We start from the raw sequence: 26,100 nt of genomic DNA, 5'->3' as shown, positions 1-26,100 counted from the left end.
TCTACCAGTACTTTACGCCCCCGAGCCGAGCTGCTCCAATCTAGGGGCAATTTCTGTTATCTGTTCTCTGGTGACCGGGGGACGCCCCACACGGTTTTCCGTGACTCACCGTCTGCGATAGGATTTTCCTATCGGTCTGGGGAATTTCATTCCCAATCTGTGGTCCTTCTGGGCCAATCTGGGGAATTTCATTCCCAATCTGTGGTCCGTCTGGGCCAATCTGGGGAATTTCATTCCCAATCTGTGGTCCGTTCGGGCCAATCTGGAGGCACCCCCTAAGGTGACTCGTCTGATGTGAAAGTAATGCGTGAGAGTGAGGTGGCCGGCCTGTTTGTCCTGTGTGTTGTGACTGTTGTGATCGGTTATTTGTTGTGTCGCGCGTACGCTAACCACTCTTTGTCTTCAGAACATCATGGGACAAACGACATCGTCCCCATTGTCCCTCACCCTCGACCATTGGTCGGAGGTTCGAGAGAGGGCTCACAATCTCTCCTTACAGGTTAAAAAAGTAAATGGCAGACTTTCTGCTCGTCTGAGTGGCCCACATTCTCCGTGGACTGGCCACCGGAGGGGACTTTCCACCTTCCCCTCATCTTAGCAGTTAAGAACATCATCTTCCGCCCCGGACGAGAGGGCCACCCCGACCAGGTCGCCTACATCTTGGTATGACAGGACCTCAGGGAGGAGCCCCCACCGTGGGTAAAACCCTTCCTTCCTCCGCCCTCTCCTTGGTTGCCTATTTAAACTTGTTACTAACTTAGGGGCTTGTTGCCCATTTCTGTTGCAGGATCCATATGGCTTATTAGATTCAAGGTTCATGATAAGAAAAATTATTTCCTTTAGCTCACCAAACTATGCAAGAAGCTCCCTTTGTTTGTGTCTTTAATGTTGTGGCGCCTTGTTTAATATGTAAGACTTCAATTGATTGCTTGCAACCTCAGCATGCCTTTTAAAAGGAGTATTTTTTTCTCTCTGGTGAAAATGTAAACATGTGCACATATATATGTATATCTATGGTTATTAAGAATCATATCAACTTTACCAAGTGAAAACCAGGTCATACTGTAATTGAGCCAGTAAAAAGGTTATAGTTTTTTTTTTTTTAAAAAAAAACAGCATTTTAATGTGGTAAAAAGACATAAAATAATTAAATATGATTTAGACTACTAGAAGGTGACTTCAAAGTTCTGTTGTGAGTTTTAATGTTGTCTGAGAAACGAGAAAAAAGGTAATTGACCGGTAATAGTAAAAAGGAGAAAAAATAAAGTGGTTTGTTTTCAAGTAAAAATATCTGGCTGTGCCAGAATATAAAAAAAAAGATAAAACTTGGAGGTATATTGTAAGTTATAAAAAGCACGAGATGATGTGAATTTTATTTGTCTTGGTTATAGTACTAAAAACAGCAGGTTTGACAAAAAGTAAATGTGTTCAAAATTTGACAATATTAGATCAGTTTTGGTAGATTTATTTATAAGATTCTAAACCTTTGCTGCAAGGTGTTTCCATTAATATGAGATTATAGATGATAATAAAGTTAAGATATAAGTTCTTACATGTGCTGTGGACATCTGGGAGATTATATGGCACAATTTTGTTACCTGTGAAAAAGCTTCTTTTTGTTAAGTATTTAATTTCAATAAAATGATGTAATGCCACGTGACAGCCTGGGACAAAGGATGATGTGCCATCCAGAAAAAGCCTGCTCTCTGATCCGGAATGCCAAAACCATGTTTTCCCTTTGTTCCATCCCAATTGGACATCCAGAGGTAAGGGGGTTTCCCCAGCATCGCCAGTTGTTCTCTTTGTAGCTCAGTCGGCCCCACATGTTAGACAAAAATTACAAAGGTTTGAGAGGTTTAAAAAAATGCCCCTCAGCCAGTTAATAGAGATAGCACAAAAAGGTCTTTAAAAACTAAAAAATTTATAAAAAGATAGCCAAGATGTTAAAATTGCTCTATAAAAAAAAAAAAAAAACTTTTAAAAACAGACGAGAGTTTCTGGGGACAATTGGATACTGTAGGCTAAATTTTACTAAAATGCTTGCCTCTATATGACTCCCATAAGGGAGAAACTCAAAATTCGCTGAACTGGACTGATAAATGTAAACAGGCCTTCCAACAGCTCAAGCGGGCCTTGACAGAGGCCCCAGCCCTGGGACTCCCTGACGTTACCAAGCCTTTCATCTTGTTCATAGATAAACTCAGGGACATTGCCAAAGGAGTCCTAACTCAGGACATTGGCCCTTAAAAGAGGCCTATAGCCTACCTCTCCAAAAGACTTAATCCAGTAACAGGAGTGTGGCCCCCTGCCTTAAAATACTAGCTACTGTGACAATGTTACTTAAGGAAGCGAAAAAACACGCTTTGGGCAAGTGATTTCTGTGGTAACCTCTCACAGTTTAGAGACTCTTATCAAAACCCCTCCTAAAAAAGGCTCTCCAATGCCAGAATTCTACTGTCAAGCCCTGCTTCTAGACCCAGAGTCAGTGATATTCAAGACTTCTTCAGCTTTAAACCCAGCCACCCTTATGCCTGATGATGACTTGGAGGAACAAAGGACACCTCTCCATGAGTGTGCTGACATCCTCAAACTGCAGCGGAACCTACAGGCTGATCTTACTGACCAGCTTTTGGAAAATGCCGACAACTGTTCGATGGAAGCAGCTTCATCCAGAACGGCAGAGACAGATGAGTGGCCGGGACAGCAGTGACCACCAAAAAGGAGGTACTCTGGGTTAAAGGGTTAGAGCCTGGCACCTCTGCCCAAAATTCGGAGCTCATTGCTTTGACTGATGTACTAAAACTAGCCACGAAAAAGAGGGTAAACATCTATACTGATAGTAGATATGCTTTTGCTACTATACATATACATAGAGCCATCTATTAAGAGCGAGGTCTCTTAACCTTGGCCAGAGCTAAGATTAAAAAAAAAAAAAAAGAGGGCTCCACAAATCCTGAATTTGCTGGCAGCAGTCTGGCTGTCAGCAGATTGCTGCTATTCACCTGAGGAAACAATTTGGCAGATCAGGCCGCTAAAAGAGTAACAATCACATCAGAGAGGCCAGCCGAAAAAGTAACTGCTCTGATGCGAGTCCCCCCGACCTTATCAGAACCAGTCTACACAAAAAAAGACTACACTGGTTGTTGTGAGCCATCTAACGGATTCCAGTCCCTGTGACTAAAAGACAAATACAAAATTTCTAGGAGCCACAGGACTGATCCAGAGTTTGGGACCCTGGCAGAGGCCTGTTGCCTACCTTTCCAAGAGACTTGGTTCTGTGGCAGCCAGATGGCCACCCTGTCTGCGGTGATTTCATCAATGGCCCCCTCATAAAAGAGGCTTAAAAATTGACTTTTGGACACAAACTCTTAATTGTTTCCTCCTATTCACTGGAGACTCTCATCAAGGTCCCACCAGACTGATGGATGTCTAATTCCTGAGCCATACATTATCAGGCACTATTTCTGGAAACAACAGCTTCAAACTCGGCTACTTTGCTGCCTGAGGATGATCCCTCGTTGCCTCATTGATCACCTCACGGAACATCGACCTTATCTAGTTGATAAGCTACTGTCTAGAGTTCCATCCTACTTCTCTGATGAAAACAGTTATGTCTCTCAAGAGCCCATTTGCACTTAAAAAGACCAGCATCTGGCAGCTCAACTTCCAAGAGATTCCGGGGGCTAATATCAAGCTAGCCCAGTCTGTGAGCTTCAGATGCCCTCAGTGCCAATTAGTAAATCTAAAAGTACTGCAACAAATAAAAACCACTGGTTATCGTGGGACTATGCCTAAAAACACTAAAAAATAGATTTTACAAAAATAAAAAGCCTAAACTTCAAAAATATAAGTGTTTTCTACTTAGTCTGAGTCAGCTCTGATAGCAGTTTCTCTGATTTGGTCTCCCTTTTTATCCGTGGGGTCCAACAATGGCCTGGCTTTTATAGCCTAGTAACTCAAATTAACCTAAGCTTTACAGATCAATTAAAAAAAAAACTCGATTGGGCTTACCAGCCTCAGAGTTCAAAAAAGGTAAAAAGATGTTAGATTTTAAAGACTAATTACTAATGGCCTTAAAAACTGGCGAAAACTGGGTGAGTCTCTTTTCCTTCTGCCCCTTTGCATGCGTGATACACCCCCTATGTTACAGATATTTCCTCTTTGGAGGTTTTATGTGAGGTTTCTAGAAATTAGCTAATTTAACTAATCAAGATCTTAGTAAGTCTCCCCAGACTTTTCAGCTAGCTGTGACTTCCATCCACTGGTTACTTCGCTGCTGCCCACTGCAGCTAAAGAGCCTAGACACCTGGACAAGCGACCTCACCGTAAATCTCTTGAGAGCGACCTCACCGTAAATCTCTTGAGCCACAATGGACTGTCAAAATAGCTAAAAGCCTGCCTGGATTCAACGTTCCCAATGCAGACAAGTCCCAACTTCAAAAGACCATCAGCCTGCAAATAAGTAAACTGTCATTTCTTCCAAGGACACTTTAAAGCTTAAGATTGTCTAATATTAACTGATAATTTTGTGTTCTCCTCCTTTATAGAGACTCCAAGGAGGCCTCTGTCTGACTTAAAAATTGTTACTTATATGATAAAACAGAGTAAATTTAAATGTTGGTTTTCTTTCTCCTTTTGGTTAACAGCTTTAATGACAGCTACAAGACCTTTGTTAATCCCCCTACTGGGCCTTATGTTGTAAACAAGTTGATAAACTATGTCAAAGTTCTTAAAAGCTTGTGATTTTAAAGACACATACAAGGTTATAAACAGATGCTAATGAGTCAATCAATAGAAAATGTTGTACTCTTAAAAATAGCTTCGTTATATATATATTATAATAAACCTGTAAAGTGACTTACTAAATGTTTTTTTTTATCCTTTTTCCCTAACTGATATGTTAAGTGACCTAATTGATTTGTTGAGTAACACTCTCCTCTGTAAAAAATTACAAGAATCTCACCTAATTGATATGTTAACCATTGTTGCCCTCTACAAACTACAAAAGCTGTACTAAAACAAGCTAACAAGGGTTGTTAATCACTGCTAGGCGCCTCTATTCTCCGTTAAAAAAAAAAAAAACTAAAATGACAATTAATTTACATTTGTTTAAAGTAACCTGCTTGTGTGCAGAGAGATTTGCGTGTGAGTTTGGCCCTTTACTCTGACCTTGACACATAACCGCCGTTTTCTGTTCTGTATGGCGCCTTATTGCCTCCCTCTCCCCTCACCTATCTGTCTAGGCCATAAAAAATTTGGGTTTCTGGTGACCTCCTCCCGACCTGGTGATGACCTGTTATAAAATAAGCCTGCCCCAAAGTTTAAAAACTGTTTAGCTTCAAAAAAATTACCGGGTAATACTATGGCCCAAACCCCAATCGGTGCTTTCCTTTTGTTCTGTATGTATCAAATGAGTTAGATATCAGGTCTTTGTAAAACTTAAGTTCCAGTGTCTCATAACTTGTGACCCCTTCGCACTCACTAGCAAAGACAAGCTGTCCTGAGATAATTAACTCTCCACTTTCTTCTCCAAATATTGCTGCAGACGTGCCACTCTGAGATAATGTCAGTCTGCGGGATGGGAGTAATTTAAAAAATAACCGGGGGCTCCCGAGATTGTCAGAGCTAGGTAAACAACAATACAGTTTCCAGACTTGGGTCAACAAGTTTGATGGCTCTAAAGGTTTCTTTATAAATCACATAACTCAGTTTATTAACTCCCAAGTCTCTCAGATAAAAATAATGGTCCTTAGACAACAACATACTCCCTTAGCTATAACTGACCTCTAAGATTAGAGGTATTATGCAGAAGAAGGGGGGAGATGAAAGGGTTAACTCCCTAACTCCCCAGAGCTATCAGAGCAGAGAAGAAAGGAATGCCTAACTCCCCAGAGCTATCAGAACCGAGCAAAAAAAAAAAAAAAAAAAATGCACCTGCAAGGTTGTTCTGTCTCAACGAGATAAGTAAGACAAGTAACTGTTCTGTTCTGGGCACATAGTGACTGGGCTAAGACCCCCAGTCTCCATGGTTACTCAACCCCAAACCCCTCCAATCAACTTCTGCCAAGTCCTATCCTGCTCAAAATTAACCAATGCAATCTGCTTCTGTAAACTCGCTTGCCTCCCGTTTGCACCCTTAAAAACCCTACACAATTCCCCCTCAGGGCCCTCCGCACTTGTTTGCCTGGGGGACCCCATGCGCATGGAAATAAACTTTTTACTTCTCACTACGAGCTGAGTCCTTGGGGTCTTCTCCCCTGTGACACCGGTTCTTACAGTAGAATAGAAACAATAAAAACGAAACAATGAATGCAAGAAAGAACCTCAAAACAAGCCAGCAGTAGATACGTAAAGGCTTCCATAAAATGTCTGGCTGTTCATGCCAGCAGAACAGCATAAACAAAAGAAAATAAACCCCAACCCAGAAAAAAAAAAAAAAAGAAATGATATGGTTTCGAGGGAGGAGGCCTTATCTGTCTGCGCATTTCCATGATTTCCTCCCATGGGGCCTATTTCTCTTCCTCTGAGGTCCGTGAATGGTACTGAGTCACAGACATAGGCTTGGGTTTGACTCTTTCCAGGCCAGCGGCAGCCTTAAACTTTTTTAGTGGGGGAGACTTGCAGTAGGGTCAGGGCAGCCCCCGGAGGGCTTCCATGAAGATCACTGTTTGGCTGAGTGCCCCCAAGCCTCACATTGTATGGATGTCACACGAAGGACAGGATCCCCAAAACATCAGGGAACTCACTGGCTCCGTGTCGTGGTCACGAACATGTTCAAAAGGCATCTGTTTCCTTCTCAAAGAGATAGGTCTTGCTGGTTGTGGTACTGACCTGTAATCCCAGCACTCAAGAGGCTGAGGCAGGAAGATCACAAGTTCAAGGCCAGCTCTGGCTACATAAGTGAGCTCAAGGCCTGAACTACATATTGAGCCCTATTTTTAAAAAAACAACCAAAAACAAAGTTTCTTGGTGAAAGGGGACAGGGAGGTGTCTGACATATTCACAAGGAATGAGAAAAGTGAGGAAAAACCACTTAGTGCCACAAAGGCTGGCCTGGGACAACCTGGGAGTAGTGGGGTTTTACCAGGGCTCTGAGGACTGGCTGTTTGCACAGGATTTAGGGAAGAAACAGAGCCACCTGCTGGTTTCTGAAGAGGAACAACAGATGAACCCAAACTGAGAGGGGAAAAGAGAGAACCTAGAGTTCTGTGGGATGGGGGAAGCTATAGTAATGGCTAGGGAGCATTGCTCCTTTCTAAGTGAAATGCTGGTTCTCGCCCCTAATTGGATAACTTAGAGGGACATAGGAGGACTCCAGCTCCTTAGGAGACGGTGCTGCACATGCCAAAATGAAATGATTTTCTATTTTCTTCCCTCACTCCTGGAGACACAGTAAGAATCTGATAGGTTTTACCTGGATTCTAATATGATCTACACAACTCCTTCCTTGTGAACCACTTTATAAAAGTCTACCTCTGGAAAACCTTGCTTAGATATACTGACTTGAACAAGCCAAAGCCTGCCATCTTAGCCAAGCAAGAATAAGCAAATAAACAAAACCTTTGCATTTACTCCTTCCTGCACTTAGGAAACAGGATCACCTTTTATTGACAATTAACTCAGCTTGGATTTCCGCCCGGCCTCATTTGTGGAGAGATTTGATTTCAGGTGAAGGAAAGTAACAGAAAAAAATTAAGTTATGAAAACAAATCTTCCATAGGCTAACATATATTTTTTAGAAAGCATCTTTACCTGTCTGTCCATCTATCCACCCACCCATCCATCTATGGTGCTGGGGGTAGAATCCTGGGCTGTGCATATGTGAGGCAATCACTCTTCCCAAGAACTACATCCCCAGCCTTTCCTGATCATTTCTAAGCACAAATAGATCTCTTATCTTTAAAAAAATGGTCACAATATCCACCTTTAAAAGTCTGATGGAGGGGCTGGGGATTTAGCTCAGCGGAATAAGTGCCTGCCTTGCAAGCAGGCAGTTGTGAGTTCAATCCCCAGAACCGATAAAAATGAAAAAGACAAAAAAAAAAAAAAAGTCTGATGGAGAGGAAAATAAAGAAATTAGACCTTTCTGCTAAGCTCACCATTCGTAATCAGAAAACAGGACTGAGGGGATGGAGGAGGATGGCCTGCAATGCCTCCCAGAACATAAGCCTGCAGGTCATTGGACTCCTGCTGTGCCATCCAAAGCTCTAAACATGCTATGCGGCTGTCTGTGGACCTGCCAGCCATTCTGGGTCTCCCAAATTACACCATCATCTGTGCCTCCACCATGCTGATTGTCCACTGTGTCTGAAGGGGCCTTGACTGCTCTCTGTTCACACACACTCCCAGACACAAATAAGAAACATGCTGAAAAACACTTCTGAGAGTAAACAGACCTCTAGTGTTTGCAGGGCACAGTGGCTAATGCCTAGAATCTGAGCATTCAAAAGGCTGAGGCAGGAGAGTTAAGAGTTTGAGCAGCCTGGGAACCTACAGGGAATTCAAAGTCAGCATAGGGAAGGGAGGAGAGGAAAGGGAAGGTGAGAGAGGAGAGGGAAGGGGGAGGGGAAAGGAGCTGAGAAGGGGAGGGAAGGGAAGAAGGGAAGGAGAGAGGAAGGAGGGGTGAGCCATAGGTGGTGATCCTGAGATCTGGATATATGACTTCTGGTAAGAGTTAGGGGAGGATCCTGTCATGGGGTGAGGTCCCCTCACCCAAACACTTTGTGATGCATTTCAGGTCAGCCCAATATGCAACCTAGGCTGGCTTCAAACTTGCAGTCCTTTTTGGTCAGATCACAGGCACCAACCAGTATGCCAATCCCAGCCAGCTTTTAACATTTTTTAAAGCAGGGGAAAAAGGAACAAAAAAATATCGTTCATTATGTAAACATTAGCTTCACCTAAAGGTGTTACATTTGGGATAGGCCTGATTTTGATCACAAGTCTGAAATGATTTAAAAAACTCCACACCCCAAATCTGCGGATGTCTGAGGGCTAACACAGGCATAAATGCATTTGTCTTGCAAGGAAAGGCCAGCCATCCTGGGTGGACAAGGACAGCCCCTAATGAGTTGGGGCTACATCCAATCACTTGGAATCGTGCTTCCCCTACAGGACATGTTTCCATCCTGGGTCCTAGGCTGAAGCAAGGTACCAGCCACCGACCACCCAGGAGGCACATACAAAACTGTGCCTACAGCAACAGAATGGGCGGGATGCCCTAGCTGGACAATACCTTGTTGAATGCTCATTGTGGATGAGGAGTGGGGGCTGGTCTGTCAGCTTCTGGGGGGCAAACTGAGGTGAGGGGGATCGAGAGGTTTCCATGGCGAATGCCTTCAAATGCTGAAATTTGGAGGAAGGCAGCACTTCTGGCAGTGGGTCCTCTTTCATATGCTGGCTATCTCGCTCACACGCAGTGGTCTTCAAGGTGTCTTGGGTCTGAGTACTGCTCAACGTGGAGGGGCTACAGGACAAGGCTAGGCAGGCTGTAGCAGCATTCAGGGGCACAGGTGGCAGGACAGCCGGGCGAACATCTGCAGGGGCTGTGTCCGGGGTCCTGTGCTTCCCGGGCTCGTGCTTGGGTGGTGGAGGCCTCTGTGGGGCTGGTCTCTTGGGAGGTGCAGCAGTGCTTACTGGGCATTGCACTGCAGCAGGACTCACTGAGTCCTGTCCCTGAACTTGCAAGGGTGAGGAGGCACCCTGCATTTGCAGTCCCAAGTGTGCAAGCATATTCTCCTCCGAGTACCTATAATCCCGGGGCAGGGTCCCTGCTCGACCCCTGCCCTCTCGGGGCAGTTCGGGGGTTTCCTGAGTTGGAGCTGCACTGGACACCGCAGACAAAGGCCATGCACTCTGCTTTGGTGGGTCCTGCTGTGCTGCTGGACTGGCCTCAGAATGTTGGGCATCTGCTTGCCTAGAGGAAGAACAAATAAAAGTCAGCCACAGGTTCCACCAGACACCCTTTCCCAGTGTGGGACTGGACCCATGTCGTGACAATCCCTTGGAGTCACTAAAGGTGTTAAATCAAGTTATACTTTCCCAGACCCGTGTCCACAACAATGCAAGGTGGCATTCCTCTCACACTACAGATAATACGACACTGTACAAGGTATGTTATACAAGGAACTAAAGCATGAAACAAGACCTACACATACATCAAATACAGATACATACACACACCTACTATGTTCTTTTAGTTTCAAAAATTACACAAAATTGTGGAAAACAATGTGAAAATTTATAGCTGTACTGAGAACTATTTCATTCCAGTTGCAGTATTCTTATACTGCTTCTCAGAAACTGCCATAGACACTGGGGTGCATCATCTTTAGATGGACTAGGAATCAATTCAGTCACAAATCTTTAAAATCCAATAATGTACTAGGGCTGTAGCTCAGTGGTATAGTACCTGCCTGAAAAGTGCAAGGCCCTGGGTTCAAATCCTGATGCACATCACCTAGCACTCACAAAAAGTCTCATGACAAGAAAACGGTCACTTCTTCTGGAAGCAGAGATGACCTGTGAATCTGCTCACAACTTTACCACATCACATATATGTACACACACTTACATACATGCATCCCCCACATGTGTGCAGGCTTCATGCATGTGCTTATCTATGTCACTACTAAAGTATACGGGCTCCAACGTGATACCAGCACAAGTTAGCCCACTGCATGGTTTTGCCTGAGCGTCACTTCCAGGCCCAAAGTTAACAAAACAATCTTCTAATTTAAGGTAAGAACTGCTTTTATTTTTTTACAAAATGACATACGAGCACTGGAGTGTACACCTCAGGAGAAAGGCACTTGCCTACGACACACAAGACCCTAAGTCCTACCCACTGAGTGGGGAGCACAAGGACTCATCAACAAAACCCCAGGAAGCAAATGGAGAACCAGAGATAAGCTCAAGCACCAAGAAAAGATACAACCCATTCAGTAAGCAGCAGAACAGAGGATGCCTGGTCCTACACAGCACACCAGTGCCTCACTCCAGGACCGGCTGCAGCCTGCAGAAGCACCTGCCTGTCCCTCCTGTCCTTGTACCATCTGGTGATGATCAATATGTGTGTTGTCAGTGCTACAGATGGGTCTGCAACACTGGGTGCAGAACAGAGGCAGAGGCCAGCCTATGTCCTGCTGCAGTTGGGTAGTAGGTAGCCTTTACAGATGCTCTGGCACAGACCAAGCCCGGGCCTGGTGCCAAGGTTCCCTGAGTCTGCACAGCAGCAAGAGAGCCAGGGAATAAACCCCTACAGCCAGGAGCTGAAGTCCTCAACATCTGGAAGAATACAAAAGAGCTCCACTAGCTGCAACTACACTATTAAAGACCGTACAATTGGGATGTGAAACCACACCCACTTCCCTCACCCGAATTTGAGCAACAGACCAAGGATAAAAAAACAAAAAGACCCAGGAAATCCCTAAAGCTCCAGTCTAGTCTGTTAGATACACTTGCTTGAACCACAATGACCCTTCCTTGCTCCAAATTCATTAACAGTTCTTACATAGGAGCTGCAAATCACGTGTGTAATAACCCACTGTATTCTGGGAAAGATCCTATGCACACAGCACTCTGTCAACCATGTTGTGGACGCCCCAATGACAGCCATCTTGGACAGGGCACATGTTTCCAAAACCAGAGGCCTAAGCTACTTCACTCCATCCCTTGTCTCCTCAATCCCTAGGGCCACTTCTCTCCCTGCTAGTGTCACTTTTTTCATTTCTGCTGGCACTCACTCTGAGTGCACCCCTCCTATTAATGTCCATCAAAAATAACCACTCTTCAGCTCAGACACAACAAAGGATGACTCAGAGAACAATACTCAATTGAGTAGCTGCTGGGCCACAAAAGAGAGGATTAGTATACTGTCAAACTGATGACGGATTCTGAAAAGCACACCTCAAGAGATGTCTCCACACTTCTTTTTCTTTGTTCTTTTTCCAGAAAGTGGAGGTGCGCCTGAACAGTTTTCCTCCTATTCCAACTCTGCAATCTAGTATCCACAGATCAATCTAAAGAGACCTGGCATCTTTATATTATTTAATAGCTACCACACCATACTGACAGAAAATCAAACAAGTTTCCATTTGGGATAGAATCTAAGTGCCTTTGTTTACCTAGAGGCATATGTGATTTGAAAGGGCTGAGAAATGGGAATCTAGGGTATTGTTAGGTTCATACTGCAATCTCGTACCTAACAGGTTCCAAAAGAGGACTGTGTAGATAAGGAATATGTGTGCATGGTATGTAGATATACCTTCAAGTGGAGATGACTGTGTGCATGTATGGAGGTACATATGCTATACAACTATGTTGTGTATATTTGTACAAATGTATACAAATGAATGTATACAATGCATACAAATGTGTGTGCCTGCACTGTACACGTGTATAGATGTGTGTGCTATGTACAAATAGACCTTCATTCTGGGGTGTGTCTGTGTGTGTGGGGGGGTGTGTGTGTGAGGAAATCACTCTCATCCACTCACAAGTTTGAAAAGCACCCGAGGGTCATTTCACCTTCTGTTACAGGCAGCTGAGTTAGATAGAAATATTCTAGGCAGTCAGACAGGGCTGGGCCCTCAAAGTAGCCAGTGCAGAAGATCCAAATACCTTGCAACCTTGGAGGAGAAAGACATCTTCTGGTATGGGCCAGGCCTCAAGACAAAAGATCAAGCAAATGCACCACATCCTAAGGACTGATATTCTAAATAGGTCCCCATTACCCTGAGGAAGCCAGGAGTTGGCATCCCAACCGCTACAGAGAGTCACTGCTCTGTTAAGCATGCATGCTTGCTACCACCTGCTATGTAACATGCTTCCCCATCTGTTCCTGATTTAATCAGTTTTACTGAAGCAATTAATCTTATTAATTGAACGTAGTTCTTATTTTTTTACCGTTAAATATTTTTTAAAAATTTTATTTAAAAGGAAAAAGAGAAAAGACAAAACAAAACAAAGCGGTGTAAGGGTACAAGTAATACAGAACTACAAAAAAAAAACAGTAAGAAATCAACAGTTAATAGATTACATATTATCATCTTAGAGATAGTTGCTCAAGTCATAGTATCAAAGCATACAAAGTGGACATTCAAACAGTGAGACTGCAAACAGTTGTGTTCAACCAAAAACATTAATATGGTCAGCTATTTAACACCCCTAAACACACTTGCTGTTGTATCCTTTACAGCACTTTTTTCCCTCTCTTTTTCACAACAAAATTTACACATTTTGGGTTTATTACTCCTTAGTTCTTATTACTTTTTTTTTTTTTGGGAGAGAATAAAGTCAAATATGGCAAAATAAAGCTGTCAGTCAAAACCAAGGATAGACATAGTACATGATGTAAAAACAGAGTACAAGGTTATCAACAATGGTTACCATAATGTCTCTTGTTTCCTTAAAAATTGTATATCTCATTAGGTATTATAAAGTTGAACAAAACAGTAGAGAACAAGACCAACAAAACTTAAGCATTGTCAACATCACAGGACTTCCAAAGGAGACAATAGTCAAACCAGAATGGGCATCTTAGTGAATCTTATTGCCTTCAAAGTAGTTGCCTATACCCACAAACTTGATACTATCATACAGAATGGAACAGAGTCTGATCAGTCACAACAAGATAGTGGGAGTATTACAGGACTTCAAAACAAGTTAATAGGAAATCAAAAAAAGTTACCATTAGATATCCTGCTAATTTAAAAAATTTTTCCCCTTAATTAAAAAAAAACATAAAAAATAACTAAATAATTTTTTTAATGAATAAGGGAGAGATTGAGATAAAAAAATATGGAACGTTTCACAAATTTGCGTGTCATCCTTGCGCAGGGGCCATGCTAATCTTCTCTGTATTGTTCCAATTTTAGTATATGTGCTGCAGAAGCGAGCACAATTGAACATAGTTCTGTCCCACTTCATGCCCATCTTGTGAGTTTCCACTTTTCTTTTTTTGAGCTTTTATTTTTTTTACTTAAAGAAAATAAAACAAAACAAAACCATAAAAGGGTACAAGCAATACAGAATTTAAAAAAAAGTAAGAAATCATTAGTTATTAGACCACATATTGTCATCCTAAAAATAGTTGCTCAAGTCACAAAATCAAGCATACAAAGTGGACATTCTAACAGTGAGAATGCAAACAGCTGTGTTCCAACAAAAACTTAGCAATATGGTAATCTATTTTACACACACTTGCAGTTGTGTTCTTTAGAGCACTTTCTTTTTCTCTTTTTTAAAATAACACTTTTACATTTTGGGTTTTATTACTCCCACAGTTCTTTTGGAAGAGAATAAAACCAAATGTGACAAAACAAAGTAGAAGTCGGTCAAAACAAAGGATGGACATAGTTTATGATGTAAAAACAGAGTACAAGGTAATCAACGATGGTTACCATAATGCCTCTTGTTACTTTAAAAAGAATTGCCTTTAACATCAGGTATAATAAAATTGAACAAAACAGTACAGAACAAAACCAATAAAACCTAAACATTGGAGACATTACTGAACTTCAAAAGAAAATAATAGTTAAACCAGAGTGGGTATCATAGTGAATCTTACTGCCTTCAAAGTAGTTGCCTATACCCTCAAAATTGATAATATCAAACAGAACAGAATAAAATCAGTCAAAACAAGATGGTGAGAGCAATGTGGGGCTTCAAATTGACTTAATAGGAAATCAAAAAAGTTATTATAATATATCCTGCTAATTTTTAAAAAACTTTTTCCCTTAATTAAAAAAATAATAAATAACTTTTTTAAAAAGGGGAGAGATTGAGATAAAAGAGGACATAACAACATAACAATACAGGTCAGAACAGAACTTAAGCAACGTAATGTTTCACCACAAGATAACCCGACTTAACAGTAGTTTCCATAGTGTCTCTTTCCTTGAAATATTTGAGTATAACTTCGTATACTATAGCATCAAACATATCAAGACAGTGTGAAAGAACATTCAAGAGGATGAAAGTATTACAAGGTATTTAGAACCAACTAACAGAAAACGAACAATAGTTTCTATATTATCTCTTTGCCTATAAAAATTTTTTGTTTACTATCACATATAATAAAATCCAATAAGATACAACATGATAAAAGCATTGGAGACAGAAGAACAACAATTTGATGGGACTTCAAAACAAGATGATACTAAATCAGCACTAGCTATTATGATGTCTTGTTTTCTTCAAAATAGCTGTTCATATCATCACAGACAATACAATCAAACAGCCCAGAATAAAACCATTCCAATTAATGAGTGGAAACTTTATAAGGCTCCACTTTTCCTCACCGTAGACCTGCCTCACTTTGTGGTTTTGCTCTATAAAGTCCCTAGAAAAGACAGTCTTTGGCAACCCACTTGGGACCCCTTCTGTCTCTCTCAGACATGCTTTTTTTCTCTCAATAAATATATTCTGCTCCTAATCTCTGCTATTCCTAAAACTCATTCTCCAATTTTAGGGAACACAAACTCTCGTACCAGACATCTAGTAGGCTGAGTGACAGCACAGGGCAGTAGATCCCCTGGCCTGATCTTCAGTCACGTTCACCCTACTTAAAAACCTTATGAGGGTCCTCGGAGCTGGGGATTTAGCTCAGTAGCGTAAGCACCTGCCTAGCAAAGGTGAGGTGCTGATTTCGATCCCCAGTACCACCAAAAAAAAAAAAAAAAACCCAAAACAAACCTTATGAGTGGGTTTATGTACTACCGCTCATAAATAAGAGCAGGGTGAATTCTGGGACAGACATGCATATTGTGAGCCCCTGAGATGACACAGCATCCTGTCAATCATCCCTGTCAATCATACTTAGAAACTCAGTGGGAGGCTGCATATATGGGTAGAGGCACATATCCTTTAAATTCCAAAACTTTTTTTCTGTGTGCTGTGTTCTATGTGCAATGTCTTTATGTTCTTGTCATTCTGGCACCACTTTTTTGCTCATGCTGTATTTTTGTCAGCACAGACTTGTACAATCTCCCAAGGTCTTCAATACCTGTAGCTGTGTTTCACTTGCCACTGGGGGCATGTGTGTGCTTGCAATCCACTGCTCAGTGTACAAAGGAGTCTGGCTCTGACCTGCTACATTCATCGCAGTAATGTGTGTGTTGTATAAGTGTCTGTGATGAGATTGTCTAGACCTTGTCTCTGCATGCATGCATAATATATATAGACCTTTTCTATACTTTTAAAAATTAAAAAAAAAAAAAACTAAAAAACCTTAATAGTAGGTCCAGGGTAGGGGATTTAGCTCAGTGGTATAAGCACCTGCCTTGCAAGTATGAGGCCGTGAGTTCAATTCCCAGTACAAAAAAAAAAAAAAAAAAAAAAAAAAGAAGCAGGTCCAGAGACAAGAGAAAGCAAGAGAAAGGAAGGATTTAAGGATTCTGTGCATCCACCAAAAAAGCAAGAAAGTGCCTGGACAGGGAGGGAAGCCACACAAAGGATTCTGAAAGGCAGCTGTATCTAGGATCCTGGCAATTGATATTCAGGCTGACTCCCTCATTCATTCAATGCAAAACATGCTAATAACATATTACCAGAGACAGCAATACAGCTCTCAGTGGGGAGAGGTGAGCTGGGCAGGCTCCTGGCAACAGCAGAGGTTCTGAAAGGCTGCCTGTCCAGCAGAGCACTAGCCCCCATCCTCAGTGGCCCTCAGTGGATGGGCCATAGCTGCAGAACCTAGGTCCCCTAATGGGGACTGGACTAAACAAGGTATCTAGGAGGACCAGCCCTTGGGAAGGGCTGTCTTCAATGCTGCCCAAAGCACAATACACTGTTACTGGACAGAAACCTCTGCCAAAAAGAGTCTACACTCTTGAACTCCATCACCATCCCTATTATTCAAATCGAAGTGTCTAATCCTGCTATGGGGGAAGGGGATCAGATCCACATGCCAGGTTTTAATACATCAGAGGTGGCTGTTTTACTTTCAGACTCCATCTGTTCACTACATTCTCCCTAGAGTCATTGGACTTCAGGTCTTCTTTCTGTTCCCCACTAGGCTGCATCTGTGCACAGCTGGCTCTGTACCACCCAGGCCCTCAGTCCTGCCCAACTGTCCCTGTCTCATTCTTCACTACACATGCTCCCCTTGGACTGAAGCATCTTCTTGGGCCACATGGCAGGCTGTTACACCATCATGCTGTGCAATCACCTGTGGCAGAGACACACTTCTTGCTGGCCAGCACCATCAGTCACCATGCACAGTTTTCATGAGAAGATCAGAGTTTTTTCTTTTTTTTTTTTTTGTCTTTTTCATTTTTATCGGTACCAGGGATCGAACTCATGACCGCCTGCTTGCAAGGCAGGTACTTATGCCGCTGAGCTAAACTTTGCCCCGAGAAGAGCAGAGTTTTTTCAAGACCTAGTGGCCAACTCAGTGAAACCACTCATGTTCAAACACTCCAGGCAGAGCTAACCATTCAGGGTTGCTCCAATATCGCTGTTTAATTCACTGTTTCCTGCAGACAGGGTTTACAATTCCCTTTACCAAGAAGGATGGGGGAATTCTCAAGTCTTCTGGATGCCTTAAGGAAGACACATCCCAGGCCCCTCTCTTCTCTTGGTGTCAATGACAGGATCTCAGCTACTATAGGTCCAATGCTGTGAAGAATTCTGGTGCCTGAGGGCTCTGTCTAGCTTTGTCTATTTGGGGCTGTATGGGGCAGGCATTTCCAATCAGGATCCATCCTGTGCCAGACTCTGAGATCCGGCCAGCAGGTGTGTCTATGAAAGTTTCTGTCCTCGCTGGTACATGATCTGCATGGGCGACTCCAGTATGGTATGGCTATGGGAGTCAGAGACACACAAAGTCCACAGAGGGGAGGAGGAGGAGCTCTGTGGTGTCCTAATGAGGCAGGCACTGTGCTAAGTACCGAAGACAAAAGGGCCGGTCTTTGGTGCAACAGGTCCAGCTGCAATGCCACCACACATGTCTTTCCCAAACACAACACACCACACTCAAGGCAGAACACCCAGGCCTTGGTGCTGGGAAAGGCATCCCTTAGGCAGGCCAACCAGCAAGTTAGAGGTGACTGAAAATAATACTGAGGTACTTCCCCCTTTCAACTAAATCCACGGAAAGTGCTCACTGACATGTCATACACTAACACATTGTCCACCTGAATACTGTCCACAGCAGCAATGGACAGAGCTGTTTCTGAATCTACTGTATGAGGTGGGGCTTTCCAAACAGATTCCATGAACAGGGAAGGCGGACCGTCCCTCAAACGTCACCTTGAGTTCAACATTACCAATGTGACTGTAGCATTTACAAAGGACACCATCAGTTGCGAATTTAAGGAAACAGAAGTGAGCTTGTAAAGGGTAGATGACTATTAGAAATCACAGACATGTCTGTGGGCATGTCTGCCCTTCAGTCATGGGCAGGGCTGGTGGGTGCTGAAGTACAACTAGGCCTCTGGGTTTCTGGACAGAAGTCAGATGGTGGAGAGGTGAAAATATCCACCCCACCCCATGGAGAAGTCTCCTAAATGAGCCCCTGTGGTCTCACAGTGCCTCCCACATCTGGGCAATCCCTGGCAGACACCGCTTTCCTCGTCCAGCATGAGCAGGAGGCCCTTCCAGCAACACATAATAAATTCCATAGTAAAATAGAGAAAAAGGGACATCAGGGTAAAGCTCCAGAGCCTGAGCGTACCAAGAGCCAGCCATGCCGTGGGGATCAGCCCACAGAAGGATGGACAAGAATACATTAGAATATGTAAATAACAGTATCAGCATCGCCACCTCCCACTTCCTTCTCAGCAATACCAATCTATCACAAGACTCCCTAGACCACAAGTCCCAGCAGGGGAAGGGCTGTCTGCTCTGCAGGAGCAGTTTCCAGGCATGGAAACGACACAGGCTGAGCGCTATCCTCTGAAGGACCAGAGTGATGTGGAGACTCTGTGTCCTGCACAACCCACTTTGAGAAAGAACACAAGTACAGAATCATCTTTCTCTTGCCTGTTTCCTTACTATTCCATCTCTACTAAAGCTTTTCTCTCCACAGCAGCCCCCTGACATGCTCTCTCTCTTCCAGGATTCTTATGTCACATGGGAAAAGCAATTATTTTAGGAAAAATCACATGGATTTTATTTATTCAGTGTCTTCCTAGACAATTACAAAGGTCTGCATCTTCTTTGGGATTTCATTTCTTGCTTACAGGCACTTAGATGCCCAATAGTAATGAAGCTGAATCAGATTGATAATCAAATCCTTTGTGGAGAGGTGGGGAGTGTAAAAAAGAAATTCCACTTGTGGATGACTTATCTTCTAGAGGGATTAGTGTCCAGTAATTAAAAATGCCTAGATCCTAGTCTGTATCTGTGACAACTGCCCTAGTACCCCACTGGGACCATATTATGTAGACACATTCTAAGAATCTGTTCCAACTCTTTCTCCCCTGCCTGAAAAACCTCCAGTGTGGCCCCAAGATTTGGCCAGTGGGAGCTGCGCTCTACTCAAGTTTAACAGATTAGAAGGCCAGATGTGGTAGAGATTGGAACAGGGAGGGATGGACTGGCTGCCAGTCTACTCCCAGGCAAGCCTTGAAGCAGGGATGGATGCCATATAGCCCTACCCTCTCAAATTCTTCTCTCCCACTTCCCTGCTCACTACATTTGAATCTTGACAAACTATTTTCCTGATGTCTGAATCCTTAGCTTGGCATGTTCCTCCCACACTAATTGTCATCATCTGCAAAAACAGCGAGACTGTGTGCTCTCTGGCACCAACCCAAGAGAGACCAGTTCATATCCCACCAGTCACAACAGTCCCGGAGCCCTAGGCCAAACATCTCTTCTAATTGCCAGGACTACAAAAGGCACACAGTATGTGGAGCAGGTTCACATGTGCATGGACCAGTGCTCTTAGAAGCAGCTTCAGAGAGGCTGCAAAGTCACAAAATCATAGCTTTTAAAAGCTCAACAGACTCTATCACCATGCAAATATCTTCTGTCCCCCCTGAAAATTAGTACCTGTCTTGCTTTGTAGACTAGGGGATGGCAAACTAGAGCGTGGGACCAAATTCCCACTGCTGATTTTATAAATAAAGTTTTTTGTTTTTTATTTTTTGTATTTTTACCGGTACCAGAGATCAAACTCACAACCACTGGCTTGCAAAGCAGGCACTTATGCCACTAAGCTAAATCCCCAGCCCAGAAATAAAGTTTTATTGGAACATATTCTGGAAGAACTCAGTCTCAGTAGATGAGGATAGGTCCTAAGATGTTAACAGACCAAAGGAGACAGATAGATCTAGGCTTGCACAGAGTGTGGTCTGCTGGCAAATTTAAAGATGAACATGTGGTCCCAGGCTGCAACAAAACCAGTTGGCTATTAAGCAATTTGGGTCAGAAAGGAAGAATATTTATGGGTTAGGGCAAAACTGACTTCATCCTAGCTGGAATGTAACTGGCTAATCTCAAGTTATTACCAGAAACTCAGGCATATGTCTAAGGCCAGAGTCCAGTCATTCATAAAGTTCAACATACCACTGCAGTGCTTTTGGTCTTTTGTATTATGCTAGGAAACTATAAAGAAACTTACAGGTCTACCAAGGGGCAAATATCCAAAATTAATTGGATCATCTGTAACTCTAGCCCCTTGGGAGATCTTAGCTCTTGAATTCAACACCAGCCTGGGCTATATAGCAAGATGTGATCTCAATATAAGAAATAATAATAATGATCTGGAATTGAGAAGTTCCTTCCTCTTGACATACATCTATAATAATATGGCTCCCTTCATTGTAATTCGATAGAGTTATACCCTGAAAGAGAGCAAATGGTTTCAGGTGGCTTACCCAAGGAAAACAAATGCATAACCTCTACACTAAAATTAACATAGTATGCATAACCTGTGCACTAAAATTAACATAAATACACTGCAGCCAGAGACACTGGCAGAAAACAGTAGAAGGCACAGGCCAGGGAAGAACCCAAATAAGGAGGCCCGAGGGTGAGCAGTACACAGTCATGTCTTCTCCAGGACACAGGCCTGCTGCTGACCAGGGCAAAAAGGGAGGTATGACAATTTGGGCTTACTGGGAACACCAAGCATTTCCAAACTCCTCATAGAGCCAGTTCTATTACCAAACTTGCTTTGCAAGTACAAGCAAGACAGAGAAGATGCAGCAATCTCCTCTTACAAGGGAGTACTCCAGCCTTACACAGCTGAGCACACAGAAGCCCCACAAGAGGACCTGATTCACCTGATATCTGAGCTAGGCTTTAGATAGTCACCTTCTGGCTTCTGCAGTACCATACTACATGCTAATCTGAAACCTTTTGTCCCTTTTATTCCTTAGTAGCTCTGTCATCTTTACAAAGCACAAAGCACTGGAGGCTACTTCCAAGGAAGGATAACACATCCTAGGGAATTCATTCCCAAAAGAAGTAACCTGCAGCCCAAACCATAACCAGATGGCAACGTCTATCATGTACTATATCTCCATAAGCCAACAGCCTCTAATACTGAGCTGGCTGCAAAAGCCTCCAGACACAAGGGCCACAACATGACAATGCTAACACATCTGCAGGTTTAAAAAAAAAATCTAGTCCTAACTAGCTACAAATGTGTAAAAAGCATTCAGCACACTGCATACATGTATTTGCAACCCAGATGACAATGATCAAGACAGGTCCAGCCTACAACAGCAAAATATACTAGAGTATAATCAGTAATGCAGAAAAGCAAAACAACACATGGCCAACAGATACACTGAAAGAGTGTGTGTTAAAAATGAAATAACCTCTTTTAACCAACCAAAGAATTTTTTTTAAAATGCCTAATATTGTGCTAGGGATATAGCTTGGTAGCAGAAAGCTTGCCTGGCATGTGAGAGACCCTGGGCTGGATCTCTAGCACCAGGAAAAGAAACAGACAAAGTTTTGGGCAAAGAAGGAATCATAGATGACTGCAGCACAAAGAGTAAACATACTCTAAATATGACACCACGGGGACCCTAAATGCCCACCTAGCAATTCTATGTCTGGATTTTCATCTTAAACAAACTGGCACAGAAGAACACAATTATTGCACAATGAAGTAGTCATAGCAGTGATGCTGGTAATTGTGAAAAGCTGGAATCAGCCCTGAATGCCAAGGCTCACTTGTGGGAGGGCACATCATACACAGAAAAGCTTTTCAGAAAGGCAGCTTCTGCACAATGTGTGCAAAGGATTGCATATATACAAACATATTTGTCTAGAAAAGGAATTATGCAGCTAGTATACTTCCATGTTCCACAGTACAGCCCCTGGGTAAGGGACTTCTAATATCTTCATTCCATTTTCCAGGGCCTCTCTATATTCTTAACAAAAAGAAAAAAAAGTTTTAATTAGGGAAATAGATTTTCTAAAAAATTAAATTATTAGTTATTATAAACTGTATATCACATCCTAGGATATTGTAATCTCAGATTAATGGTTAAGATTTTCATACATCAAACAAGAGGCAAATTCTGAACTTCAGGGAGCCCACTAGTAAAGCCTATTAAAAATCTAGTTACAACAGCTATCTCCGTAAACAAGAGAAAATTGTTTAGATCAGCTGCCTTCCTTTAACACAACTGCATGTGGCCTAAAATTCTGAAAATGTCACACCTCAGATGACTGCCTGGTAACTGCTCTTTAGTTGAGCTTGGAAACAACACAAGAATTTAGGTATTTATTATACATTAATTACTCTGCACATTTAATTACTATAGAAAATGTCTGTAGTGTATATATATATATATGTATATATATATGTATATATATATGTATGTATATATATGTATGCACACATTTACACACATATATACTTATGCATATATGTTAAACATCTTCCTAGAATTTCTAGTTATTCCACCTTTAATAGCATCCAAGTACACTGAATGGACCCACTAGCTAGATTTGCTAACATAATTAAAATAATCGGTTAACTGCATGCAAGTCACACCCTAGAGAAGCTCATCTGTGAGCTGAACACCTGAGATGTTCTGAAACCTTGTAAAGTTCTACATTCACAGCATGATTACCTGTAGGCCATTTTCTTATGAGTCACCAGAAATCCACCAATGTGACAACCTGCTGTAACCAGAGGAATAACTCAGTCACTTTACACCCAGTCTGCTTCACTATAAGCTTGAGACCCAAGGTATATATGCAAAACCCAAGGTATATATGCAAAAAGGTACTGTCAATGCTCACCAGTTTGTAAGAAGGGGTCTGCAAAGATATTTTTTAAAAGTGAATAATTAAATCACTCTCGGATCTCTTTGGACATCCAGGGAAATCTGTTAGCATTCAGAAATGCCAAGCTGCTAACCTCTATGAAAAGCCAGCTAGAAAAACCAGGTGCCTGACCACAGATGGGCCAGTCAAGTAGACACAAAACACAGTTTGCTTCTACTGCCTCCTCACACTGACCTTCCCATATTTTCATCCATATTTTAGAGGCAAAGGATTACAGGTAGTGAAGTGTTCCACAAACACATGTCAAAGATTACGTAGAAATGCTAAGGCAGACTTTAAGGGAACAGCCAATCACACAAAACAAGTGGCAAATTAGCGTGCATTTACTAGGGCCATTTATCTTTCCAGGTGAGCAAAAATGAAGCCTTCTGCAACTTATGCAGTTAACATACATGTATGACAGTTTCCAGGACTCTACAAACTTGATTTTGTGTTTACCACTAAGAATCAGAATTCACCAGATAAAAGGAGTGCACATGCACACGCGCATGCGTGTGTGCAGTGTGTTTGTGTAAGAGAGAGAAAAAACAAAACAGATGGACAAAATAAGGAGGAAGCATAAAATGTTTGTTCTCTGTACAGCAACACAAAATACAGATGTGACCTTTTCTACCATGTTTTCTGCAACAAAATCATCACAAATACTGCAGAGTGAGTCCTCAAAGGTTCTATTTTGCATGAAAAATAGGCCAATCATTTGCCAAATCTTATCAAACTATAGTTTTAATGAGACATCACTTCTTTGCCTTTTGGCTAAGATCAAGTGTAGTTTTTTAATATGATATTAAAAAGTTATTTTCATTCATTTATTTTATAAATCTTAGGACACTGTATAGGTAAGCAGCAGGCTGCTTAATTACAAAGACTGCAGATTGATTTTCAGAAACCTTTCTTTGAGCTCCTTTTCCCTAGTTCCCTCAGCACCTACAAAATGATACAGTACCTCATTCCACAAGTCTGTGCCCACCGCCTGAAAGGGAGAGAGGGAGGAAGTGGGGGAGGGAGGGAGTGTGTGTGTGTCTGTGTAGATATAGCTATGCAGCACTTTCCCTGTGAAAATGGCAGCTCCTCTACACACACAAAACTGCCTCTCATGAAGCAAAAGCAATTCAACCATTAGCAGCATAAGTAGAAGGATAATCTGTTCTTCTTATGACAACATAAAGGGCAAAACAGATTTTGTAAAAGTCCATGTCCAAAAAAAAAAAAAAAAAAGTCCATGTCCAGTAACATCCTTACAGAAACGCATTACTCTGCACTATCACAATCACACCAAACAGAACTGGAAAATACTAAGAACCACAGTGATTCTAATTCCTTCCTGGGAAGTTTTCACTGCAGGTAGCAGGCTGAGTGTGAATGTATCCACAAAGCATTTTTCGTGACCAAGTGAACATCCTTGATTTTGCTCTCTCTTTTTTTTTTTAATTAATTTGGATGTGGTTAATTCAGTGTTTCCTTTCAACATCCACACACAACACCTCAGGAGAGAGGTGCTTCTTACTAAAGTTAAAAATGAAAAGCAAGGCAAAGGGTCTTAATGTGATGCCAGCGTCTTTGAGTGAGCCTGCTTGAATAAGCCATTTGCAGACATGACGCAGAGCAACAATCCCATATACCAAGGGCTACCAGTCCCTTGGGACAGACAATGCTGCTGTGGTTTCCAGCACCAATGTGCATTTAACAAATTGTGAAAGCCAAAGCTGCAAAAAAAACTGCATGTATCTACAGATACCTGTGCAGCTCCAGCATACACACATGTACACACGTGCATAACTGCAGAGCCTTGGCCCGAGGCTGCACCCCAATTTGCATTATTTTTCATCTTTGGGCAGAACACTCAACAATGAAAACATCTACAGATTCTACCAGACCTTACCCACACCACTGCGAGTTGACAAGCAACCTGACTTCAAGACAGCAGAACAAAAGAGGCATTGAGAACAACCCTCTGACAAATGCACAAATGTTTTCAAATGAGTCCCCTTGCAAATGAAACATTCTCCAATGAGTGCCAGAGTCCCTTACCTGCTCCCCTGCTCGCTGCAGTGGACCTGAGCTCACCCAGCTCACAGCCAACAGTGACGGCAATGTGCTGGGGTGGGGGTGGGGGTGGGGGGGCACAGACTGCCCCTTCCCTGCCTACTGCTGCAGCCCTCACATCTCACTGTCTGCAGCACTGAAGAGTCAAGAAGCCCTGGTAGCAACAGCTGGTGTGTCAGCGCCAGCTGGCTGCCTTGTGACAGAGTGCATGCAGGCTCTGTCAACTTTCACCTTCACCGCTGAGCAAATGCAGGGAGGGGGGCTCCCAGAGCACCCATATGGAAGCCTCCAGAGGCTTCTCCTTTCAAACCCCAGGCATCATGAGGAGTCTTCCTTCTAATACATCAAAAACAGGAAAGAGAAAAAAGCCTTCCCCACCACTGTCATGCAGCTGCATCTGTTTCGGTGCTCCTGATGATCACACACGAGTGACACACAGTTCAACTCTACAGCCATAATAAAGTCCCAGAAGACATTCAATGGCCTATTTGGTGTATATCTATATGCTTGGGTGATTACATACTCATCAGGAATGTAATCCATCAACCCATCAACCAAGTGCTCCGAAAGTTTTGTTGTGTGCATGGCACTTGGGGAAGAAGACAAAGCTGTTCAGCTAACTCTGAATCACCCAATTCATCTGTCTTCACAATGATCTGCATTTAGGGTCTCCATGCACCACCTCCCTTTCTAGGGGTACCCAAGACTTTCGTGCCTGGGCCTTGCACAGGACCCACTGCTGCCCCTAACTCTAAATACTGGGTTGAGCCAATGGAGGGACTTTCTCTCTCCTGCCTG

General features: G+C 42.6%; 1 protein-coding gene, 1 non-coding gene and 1 pseudogene across 2 annotated transcripts in view; 1 reads left to right on the top strand and 2 right to left on the bottom strand.

The window, feature by feature from the left end:
- The window catches only part of LOC100735240 (protein Shroom2), a 190,376-nt gene that overhangs the window by 14,533 nt on the left and 149,743 nt on the right, over positions 1 to 26,100 (bottom strand). The window contains exon 6 of the mRNA XM_013144438.3: positions 9,236 to 9,916. Within this exon, the coding sequence (XP_012999892.2) occupies positions 9,236 to 9,916 (681 nt within the window). The remainder of the gene's footprint in view (positions 1 to 9,235; positions 9,917 to 26,100) is intronic.
- LOC134475120 (U6 spliceosomal RNA) lies at positions 13,795 to 13,901 on the bottom strand. Its single transcript, XR_010046091.1, has one exon. It is a non-coding gene; the product is annotated as a U6 spliceosomal RNA (small nuclear RNA).
- On the top strand, positions 23,993 to 24,166 carry LOC134475119 (U2 spliceosomal RNA; annotated as a pseudogene).

Source organism: Cavia porcellus, unplaced genomic scaffold (assembly GCF_034190915.1).
Source record: "Cavia porcellus strain 051 isolate PalLab524CR breed Dunkin Hartley unplaced genomic scaffold, mCavPor4.1 scaffold_61, whole genome shotgun sequence".
In the NCBI taxonomy this organism is placed as follows: Eukaryota; Metazoa; Chordata; class Mammalia; order Rodentia; family Caviidae; genus Cavia; species Cavia porcellus.
This window is presented reverse-complemented; position numbering and strand designations above follow the sequence as displayed.